Source organism: Helianthus annuus, chromosome 9, assembly GCF_002127325.2.
Source record: "Helianthus annuus cultivar XRQ/B chromosome 9, HanXRQr2.0-SUNRISE, whole genome shotgun sequence".
NCBI lineage: Eukaryota > Viridiplantae > Streptophyta > Magnoliopsida > Asterales > Asteraceae > Helianthus > Helianthus annuus.
The window spans coordinates 72,613,155-72,623,896 of NC_035441.2; the positions used below are offsets into that span (position 1 = coordinate 72,613,155).

The following is a 10,742-nucleotide window of genomic DNA, read 5'->3' on the forward strand; positions in this document are numbered from 1 at the left end:
AAAGGAAAAATATGGTGAGCGGAAGAGTTGCTCTTATAAAGAATTCATGGCATGTAAACCACCACTTTATAATGGAGAGGTGGACCCAATAATATGCCAATGATGGCTAAGTGATATCGAGGGGGTGTTTGAGAGAACCCACTGCGACACAAACGATTTTCGTAGCTTATGGTACGGGTCAACTGTGAGGCCAAGCAAAAGATTGGTGGGATAACAAGAAAAAGGAGATTGGAAGCGAAGCGGCGAGGGCGATGACATGGGACGAGTTTAAGGTACCATTCCTTAAACACCACAGTCCCAAAGCAGTCATCAACAGAATCAAGGAAGAATTTATTCAACTAAGGCAAAAAGGTGAATCTATTGATAAGATCACGGGGATCTTTCTCGACAAACTGAGATTTTGTGATGAGTTGGTAATGTCTGAAGAGCAGAAAGTATATTATTACTATAATATGTTGAATGCAGAATATCGAGAGTTTATGACTCCCTCGAAATATAAAACTCTCACCGAAATCATAAACACTGCTCGAGAAAGGGAGATAGAGCTGAAAAAGCAAATCAAGCGAGGTGAACGGAGGGCACAGGTTGTTAATCCAAGCCCTGCAAAGAAGGCGCGAACAACAGAGACGTCCAAGAAACAAGATGGGAAAGGTGGTTCGCCGAGTTGCAAGGTATGCGGGAAAGGGCACAAGGGCAAGTGCCGGTTCAAAGATAAGCCGTGTCCTATATGTGGGAAGACAAGGCATACAGCTACCTTATGCCCGGGAAGAGTGTCGGTTTGTTATAAATGCTACCAACTGGGTCATAAGAAATCAGAATGCCCGGAATTAGTCGGGAAAAAGGATGGAAAGAATTCGCAAGCAGAAACTCCAAAACCAAAGGCCAGATCCTTCCAGTTAACCGCGACCGAGGCGAAGATGGATCCCGATGTGGTCTCAGGTATATTCGCAATAAATTCAATTCCCGCACATGTGTTATTTGATACGTGTGCGAATAAATCCTTTATTTCACATGGATTTATTCGACATCCTTCATTTGTATTGACAAAATTACCTATGCCTCTAGAAGTAGAAATAGTGACAATAAAAGTTTTATTGTGTGTGACGTGTGTCAAGATTGCAAAATGAGTATCGATGATGAAGAATACTCAATAAATCTGATCCCGATGTCAATGGGAGAATTCCAAGTAGTGGTCGGGATGGATTGGTTATCCCGACATCACGCGAAGGTCATGTGTTTCCGCAAGGAGATAAAATTAACGTCTCCAAGTGGAAAACACATTACCATCTATGGCGAGAAAGGGGGTAATCCTGTAATATGCTCGATGATAAAGGCTCACAAACTTATGAGACGCGGATGTAGAGCGTTCATGATTTACGCAAACGAACCCGGGGAGGGATTGCCGAAGATTGAAGACGTACCGGTGGTATGTGAGTATGCAGATGTGTTTTTGGAAGATTTACCGGGAGTACCACCTGAACGGGAGGTAGCGTTCGGAATTGAATTGATTCCAGCTGCGAAACCTATAGCTAAGGCGCCGTATCGGCTCGCGCCATCGGAGTTACAAGAGTTAATGACTCAGATTCAAGACCTGCTCAATAAAGGGTTTATTAGGCCGAGTGTGTCTCCGTGGGGTGCACCGGTGCTGTTTGTGAAGAAAAAGGACAGGAATATGCGAATGTGTATTGATTACCGGGAATTAAACAAACTCACGATGAAAAATCTATACCCGCTCCCAAGAATTGATGATCTATTTGACCAACTAAAATGTGCGATTTGGTTTTCCAAGATTGACCTTAGATCGGGGTATCATCAATTGAAGGTCAAAGAGGAGGATGTACTGAAGACGGCCTTTCGTACACGGTACAGACATTACGAATTACTCATTGATGTGCGTTACGTGTAATATAATTTAGATGTATATTTAAACCCTTTTTACACTTTTAGCCAAGTTTTAAATTTATAAAACACGATATTTACTAACACTAAACACACATATGGGCAAGTGCACCCATCGTTGACGTAGTATAGTGTTGGTAAGATACCGAGGTCGTCCAAGGACACAAGAGCTTTTAGTACCGGTTTATCCTCAACGTCTAACCAAATCAAAATGTTAGAAAAGATTTTTAAACTAAGAAAATAAAAACTAACTAAATACTGAAAATAAAATAAAAGTAAACAGATAGACAAGATGAATCACTTGGATCCGACTCGTGTATTAGTATAACCTTTGATTATTTTCGCACTTTTGCACTTGTTTAAGATATTATCTTAGTTATTGTAGTAGGCCCCTCTTTTGAAGGCGACGTTACCCTCAACCCAATAGTTTGAGTCAGCAAGGATACAATCCTAAAGGGTCGGATTATTAAAAGATAATGAATTAAGTTATTAATGAAAATTATGGTAGGCCCCTCTTTTGGAGGTGACGTTACCCTCGACTAAGTAGTCTGAGTCAGCAGGGATACAGTCCTAAATAGTCGGGTTATAGTATTAATAGTAGTTAACTTTTGAGCGGGTCAAAGAGTTTGGATCCCCGCCATCCAATACCTATGGGCATTGAAGGAGATCCTACTAAATTTGACCCAGGTCCCTTGCAGGACCTCTAAACGCTTAACCCCCGACCAGGTAGCCAACATACCTCCATATAGACCGTGGAGATATGAATGGTGAAAATCTTTTATTTTATATAGACAGTAAAATAATGCCAAGACACCACAGACAAACGATAAGGAATGATCACCTTCAATATAAGCAACTAGTTATTAAAGTCATTAATACAAAACCAAGTAAAAAGTGCAAAAGATTGAAAATAAAAAGTATTATACTAAACACTTGTCTTCACCAAGTGATCTAAGAGACTTAGGCAAACATGGCCTTGATTGTCAAGAAATCTTACGATCAATCTTGGATCCCGAGACGACTCACACACTCTATGATGGACAATGGATGATGGTGGTGGATGATGGTGTTGTGATGGTGGTGGGTGGTGGATGAAGTGTGAGAGAGGTGGTGTGCCAAGGGATGAGTTGCAATGAAACCAAGCACTCCTATTTATAGGCTGAACAGAAGGCTGGGCACGGCCCCGTGTCCGCTGGACACGGCCCCGTGCCTGTCTGACACTCTCTCCCTTCATTAATTGTAATTCGCAATTACAATTAATGCGCCTGCTGTACTTTCGCCACGCCCCCGTGTTCACTGGGCACGGTCCCGTGGTGGGCAATAGAAGCTTCTATAGGTTTGTCTTTTCTGCTGCTTCTTGGGCACGGCCCCGTGCTGGCTGAGCACGGGGCGTGTTCAGTCTTCTGTCTTCTCTATTTTGCTTGGGAGGATGCTGTTGAGGGGTCGGGCAATCCACTTATGTTCCTTTTCTTGTATTTATGTTAGATTTAGCTGTCTTTTTGCTTCTTTTGTGAATTTGAGCTCATTTAATCCTGAAAATACAAAAGGAAGACAAAAACACTCTTTTTCCAACATTAGTACTTAAAAAGGGTTAGTTTTATGCCTCATTTGATGTAATTTATATGTTGCATTTTACACACATCAAATACCCCCACACTTGAATTTTTGCTTGTCCTCAAGCAAAACTCTTTAATACGTGGCTTACACTCCCAAATGGAATGGGTAGAAGAGAAGGTTTTGGCTTGTCGTAGAGTGTCGGGAATCCAATGTCTTTTTGGTTTTATTTTTGTTTATTTACAATCCTATTCGTTATGATTTATTTAGAACGTTTCATAGGAGAAATTACTTATTTGGGCATAGCATGTCTTTTTAAAATTCCATTTATATACAAGTTCACATACCTCACGGGAGAAATCACTCACACTCGGCCGAATGTGTATTTTTAGTGAATCACTCAAGAGCGGCGTGGAACTTATCCCTACCATAGGCTTGCCAAGCAATCAATCCTCCTCCTTTTTAACTTGTTACCTTTGTAAATATCAAGAGGACTTTTTGGGTAAAGGCTTGGGCTAAAGGTGGGTAGTTGGGTTAGTGGTTAGTAGAAAAGGGCGAAAAGCGTAAAAAGCGTCGGTTTTCGTAAAACATTTTGTTTTAGTGACTTTTTATTCTTAATGAAGTATTTCTTCAAACAAGCTTTTGTTTTAAGAGCTTTGTTTGTTTATTTCTAACTTCATCATTCATTTTTTTTTCAGTCACACGAAAACCGAGCTTGTTACTAAAATAAAGAGTAAAAATAAAAAGGGTTTTGGTAGGTAAAAGGGTTTTAGGGTAAAGAAATGAAAGGTTTAGGCTCAAAGGGGTTAACTAGGGGGAGTTTTTGGGTAGGTGAAAAGAAAAATAAAAATAATGGTTTTGAAAGAAAAAGGGTTAGTCCTAATGCCTCCATCATTTACTTACTTGGGTTTAAGTTGGTAAGAACCGGGAATGAATTGTCGTGGCAAGTTCTAGAGTCGTGAGAACCAAGCGGCTATTCACACAAGAAACGAAAAATGAGCATTTAGTCTAAAGATGTGTATTTGTATGCTCAATAAAGGCTCAAAACTCAGTTTTTATGGGAATAGGTTTTTCTATGTGATCAAGTATATATAATCGAATTTTAACTAAGCTTGTCATGCCGTTTCATAATTTTCTTGTGTTAGTTCTTTTTATCACGACGCTATCGGTTGTAAACTTGCAAAAATATAACCTTATTAATCTTAGAATTCCCAACTTAAACTTTAGACAAGTAAAAAAAATGAAAAAATTTTTTTTTGAAAAAAATTTGGGGTGATTAGCGGTTCCAATAGAGTTTTGTGTAAGGCTTGTTATTTGGACTTGCAAAATTTCAAGGTTTGAGCATCCCCCCCATACTTAAATTACACATTGTCCTCAATGTGTCCCAAAAATAAATTTTTAGGTTGATTGAATGTGTAACATGGTGTTTAAAAGCAAAAATTTATGTTACTGGCAGTCTGGACACGGCCCCGTGGGGACCGGGCACGGCCCCTTGTTCAGGTTCCAGTAACGATAATTAAGAAAAAGAAACAGAAGCCTGGACACGGGGGCGTGTCTAGTGAACACGGCCCGTGTCCAGTTACCTGAACTGGGCATTTTCTTGCAGGGGGTTCAGCACGGGGCCATGTTGGCTGGGCACGGCCCGTGTTGAACCTACTGTAACGGAGAAATCGTCGACGTGTGGCCTTGTTCTTGTGCATGGGGCCATGTTTCTCATTTCCCTTATCATCCTTTACCACCATGAGTGTGTTTTATTTATTATGAACCATCCAAACCTTAAAACCATCATTCCATTAAAACCATAGAGAGATCTTACATAGTCCTAAATTTATATTAAGCTAGATAAGAAAACAAAGAAGCATTAAACCATGGAGTTCTAGCCTACACGTTATTTTAATTAGCAAAATTTCCAAGAAGCTAGTAATCTCGGTTAGATATGGCCTTATCGAACTCCTTCTTCCGGGTGTGGTTTTCCTCATATGTGGAGGAGCCACTCCTCCACCTCCCTTGGAAGGAGAAAAGAGGGCTCATTAGCGTCAGTTTGAGGAGTTACGATTTCCATCGGGATCTCTTGTTGGTGCTCCATGGGAGGTTCCGCCGGAAAGTCGTCCCACCCGGTAGGGTTGTTAACTCCGAGCGCCAGGTTCCAATCCTGTTGAGGGAGGACCGGTTCCATCGGGGGTGTTACAAGAATATTTAACCTCTGGTGCAAGAGGTTAATCTCTTGGAAGCTACTCTCGAGTCCCACCGTAAGATCGTTAATACGGTCGATTAAGACCTCCTCTAATGACGTCATTTCGTCGAGAGCCTCCCTTAATGCTATTACATAATGCACAAGTGTAGCTTCAATGGAGGGCCTCCTTCCTCTTCGGTTATCTGACGAATGCACGGAAGATGTTTCGCTGTTTTCACTCGACATTCTACGAAAAACAAACTAAAGATAGTTTATTTGCCGAAACAGTAGACCAGACACGGCCCCGTGCTCAATGAGCACGGCCCCGTGTTCATCTTTCTGCAGAGTTTTGGAGCAAGTAAACTTGAAGTTTTAAGTTATTTTCTGAACTTGTGGGGGTTTTTTTAAACATTAGTAACTTAAAACAATTTTATACAACATATTTTTACTAAGATTCCTTGAACAAAACTCATCAATCCCTACCACAAAGCTTGAAAAATTCAAACTTTAATAGAGGTTCTTGGAGAAAGATAAAGAAGAAGGAAATGGTTAAGAGAGGAAAGGACAAGATGGGTTGTTGGAACCTTCTTTTAGAACTTACCTAGGATAGTTGAGAGGATTCCTTCAAATCTCTGTCCCAAGTTGGTCCAAATGTGCAGAATTCTTGGCTACATTTATAGAAAACGACAGCATCCTGGACACGGCCCCGTGTTCAGTGGGCACGGCCCCGTGTGCAGATGGAATTCTGACACAGTTTGTCCGTATTCTGACGTAAGGATCAGAAGGGAATCTTTTGGTGGGCACGGGGGCGTGTTGGCTGGACACTGCCCCGTGTCGAGAGACTGTTTTATGAAGTTTGTCAAATTTTTAAGGAATCTAATAGTATTGGGTGGCTCCTGACTGGTTGGAACAACCCCAAAGTGTCTAAGATACCTTAGTTGTCCTAGACCAAGGCGAGAACGCAAGGGGTTGTCGGTGAGGGTAATTCCTATTTTCATTCTAGGTGGACAAGTCCAACCCTTTCCCGGGCTCTCGTTAAAGAAGGTGTATGCCGAATCGCTCAGGTCTATGTATGCACCGAACGAAGTCGATGGAGAGTCCTTCACGGCACAATCGGCACAGGGACGACTATCGTCCAAGTCTTCGCTAGGTATGAAGGTATTTTTGGGAGCAACGAGGTTGTCGGAATGCGATCCCAACATTTCTTCATGGTCATCGTCTTGGGGTGGATCAATAAAATCCTTCCTAAGCTCTTTTGACCAATTTAAAATTAGCTCTTCTAGTTGAAATAACTCGTCAAGGAGCATTTCTCCTAGAATATCTGGCTGGGCGCATTCGAGGGAGAGATAGTGATTATTTTTACTTTCGCCCCTCTTAAGGTTATAAGGAATCGGTGAGTCTATGTAGTGGGGCCTATAATTTAGAAAGTAACATTCTAATTCTTTATGTTCGCCTCCACATAATTGACACCACGTACCATAAGAGTGCCGAAAGTAAAAAGAATTACTATCACTCATGTTTATGTCAGAAATTACCAACCACCGGGATCTAACGGTTCTGTTTTCAGTAAGTGAATCTTGGGCACGGGGGCGTGTTGAGTGAGCACGGCCCCGTGTTCAGCTTACTGTCTAACTTAAAACAGGATTGCCAGTTCCAATTATTGAGCACGGGGGCGTGTTCAGCGGGCACGGCCCGTGCTGAGCTCTGCAGAAGCTGAAAAACTAAGAAAATCCTAAAAAATTAAAAAGAAAAATAAAAATATGATTAGGCCGTTGATTCCTAACTTTCTTAAAATCCTTGTGTCCCCGGCAACGGCGCCAAAAACTTGATGTGCGTTAGGTGTAATATAATTTAGATGTATATTTAAGCCCTTTTTACACTTTTAGCCAAGTTTTAAATTTATAAAACACGATATTTACTAACACTAAACACACATATGGGCAAGTGCACCCATCGTTGACGTAGTATAGTGTTGGTAAGATACCGAGGTCGTCCAAGGACACAAGAGCTTTTAGTACCGGTTTATCCTCAATGTCTAACCAAATCAAAATGTTAGAAAAGATTTTTAAACTAAGAAAATAAAAACTAACTAAATGCTGAAAATAAAATAAAAGTAAAAAAAGATAGACAAGATGAATCACTTGGATCCGACTCGTGTATTAGTATAACCTTTGATTATTTTCGCACATTTGCACTTGTTTAAGAGATTATCTTAGTTATTGTAGTAGGCCCCTCTTTTGAAGGCGACGTTACCCTCAACCCAGTAGTTTGAGTCAGCAAGGATACAATCCTAAAGGGTCGGATTATTGAAAGATAATGAATTAAGTTATTAATGCAAAATATGGTAGGCCCCTCTTTGGGAGGTGACGTTACCCTCGACTAAGTAGTCTGAGTCAGCAGAGATACAGTCCTAAATAGCCGGGTTATAGTATTAATAGTAGTTAACTTATGAGGGGGTCAAAGAGTTTGGATCCCCGCCATCCAATACCTATGGGCATTGAAGGAGATCTTACTAAATTTGACCCAGGTCCCTTGCAGGACCTCTAAACGCTGAACAAGGGCAAGACCCTTACCAAACCGTTCCCTTAACCCCCGACCAGGTAGCCAACATACCTCCATATAGACCGTGGAGATATGAATGGTGAAAATCTTTTATTTTATATAGACAGTAAAATAATGCCAAGACACCACGGACAAACGATAAGGAAAGATCATCTTCAACATAAGCAACTAGTTATTAAAGTCATTAATACAAAACCAAGTAAAAAGTGCAAAAGATTGAAAATGAAAAGTATTATACTAAACACTTGTCTTCACCAAGTGATGTAAGAGACTTAGGCAAACATGGCCTTGATTGTCAAGAACTCTTACGATCAATCTTGGATCCCGAGACAACTCACACACTCTATGATAGACAATGGATGATGGTGGTGGATGATGGTGTTGTGATGGTGGTGGGTGGTGGATGAAGTGTGAGAGAGGTGGTGTGCCAAGGGATGAGTTGCAATGAAACCAAGCACTCCTATTTATAGGCTGAACAGAAGGCTGGGCACGGCCCCGTGCCTGTCTGACACTCTCTCTCTTCATTAATTGTAATTCACAATTACAATTAATGCGCCTGCTGTACTTTCGCCACGCCCCCGTGTTCGCTGGGCACGGCCCCGTGGTGGGCAATAGAAGCTTCTATAGGTTTGTCTTTTCTGCTGCTTCTTGGGCACGGCCCCATGCTGGCTGAGCACGGGGCTTGTTCAGTCTTCTGTCTTCTCTATTTTGCTTGGGAGGATGCTGTTGAGGGGTCGGGCAATCCACTTATGTTCCTTTTCTTGTATTTATGTTAGATTTAGCTGTCTTTTTTGCTTCTTTTGTGAATTTGAGCTCATTTAATCCTGAAAATACAAAAGGAAGACAAAAACACTCTTTTTCCAACATTAGTACTTAAAAAGGGTTAGTTTTATGCCTCATTTGATGTAATTTATATGTTACATTTTACACACATCACTCGTGATATCCTTTGGATTGACCAATGCGCCCGCGGCTTTCATGGACCTCATGAACCGGGTTTGCAAACAGATGTTGGATAAGTCGGTGATTGTATTAATCGACGACATCCTAGTGTATTCAAAGAATGAAGCAGAACACGCAAGTCATTTACGTGAAGTGTTGGAGACGCTAAGAAGAGAAAAATTATATGCAAAATTCTCGAAATGTGCCTTCTGGTTACGAGAAGTGCAATTTCTCGGGCACATCATTAGTGCGAACGGGGTATCGGTAGACCCGTCAAAAATAGAAGCAGTGGCGAGATGGAGTCCTCCGAAGAATCCTTCGGAAATCAGAAGCTTTTTGGGGCTTGCGGGATATTATAGGAGATTCATACAAGATTTCTCCAAAATTGCTGCGCCGTTGACCAAATTAACTTGTAAAGATGAAAAGTTTATATGGGGCGATGATCAAGAAAAAGCGTTCCAAACGCTTAAAGAAAAATTAACCCACGCTCCGGTATTGACATTGTCGGACGAAGTTGATGATATGGTAGTTTACTCAGATGCGTTATATTCGGGGCTCGGGTGCGTTTTGATGCAACGAGCAAAGGTTATAGCCTATGCCTCAAGACAACTGAAGACTCGTGAAAAGAAATACCCTACGCACGATCTCGAGTTGGTGGCGGTGGTATTTGCCTTAAAGATATGGAGGCATTATTTATATGGGGTAAAATGCACAATCTTTACCGACCATAAAAGTTTGAAATATTTTTTCGATCGGAAGGAATTAAACATGAGACATAGATGGTGGTTGGAAAAAGTCAAGGATTTCGATTGTGAGATACATTACCAACCCGGGAAAGCTAATGTGGTAGCGGGCGCGTTGAGCTGAAAGGTAGACTATACGCCAATTCGAGTACAATCGATGCAACTAATTGTGACATCGGGTCTACTTGAACAAATCCGAAAATCTCAAGTTGTAGCAATGAAAGAGGAAAATATGAAGAAAAAAAGAATAGTTGGCCAATTGAAAGAATTAGTAGATGGTAACAACGGGTTGAAGACTCGTTTCGGAAGAATATGGGTCCCAAATTCTTGTGGAGTCAAGACGCTTCTACTTGACGAAGCTCATAAATCCCATTATTCTATCCATCCGGGGGCAACTAAGATATATAACAATTTAAAGCAAAACTATTGGTGGCCCGGAATGAAAAGAGATATTGTAAAATATGTAGAGAAGTGCTTGACCTGTTTATAAGTCAAAGCAGAGCACCAAAAGCCATATGGTAAGCTGCAACCATTGGACATCCTAGTTTGGAAATGGGAGCAGATCACAATGGACCTATTGACCAAACTGCCCAGAACCAACCGCGGATTTGATGTTATATGGGTAGTTGTGGATAGACTGACAAAAAGTGCTTACTTCATTCCGATGCGTGAGACATATACGTCCGGAAAGATGTCAGAGGTGTATACCAATGAAATAGTGGCACGTCACGGAGTACCGATATCTATCTTGGCGCGAATTCCAAGAGCAAATGGGAACTAAATTGTTCATTAGCACAGCGTACCATCCACAAACGGATGGACAGAGCTAAAGAACGATACAGACATTGGAAGATATGTTACGGGCATGT

The 10,742-nt window shown here is 41.2% G+C and overlaps 1 protein-coding gene across 1 annotated transcript; it reads left to right on the forward strand.

Moving 5' to 3' along the window:
- Window positions 1-251: 251 nt before the first annotated feature.
- LOC110875866 lies at window positions 252-1,794 on the forward strand. Its single transcript, XM_022124061.1, has 3 exons — window positions 252-939; window positions 1,116-1,682; window positions 1,790-1,794. The coding sequence occupies exons 1-3, from the start codon at window positions 252-254 to the stop codon at window positions 1,792-1,794; spliced, it is 1,260 nt and encodes a 419-aa protein (XP_021979753.1).
- Window positions 1,795-10,742: the final 8,948 nt, after the last annotated feature.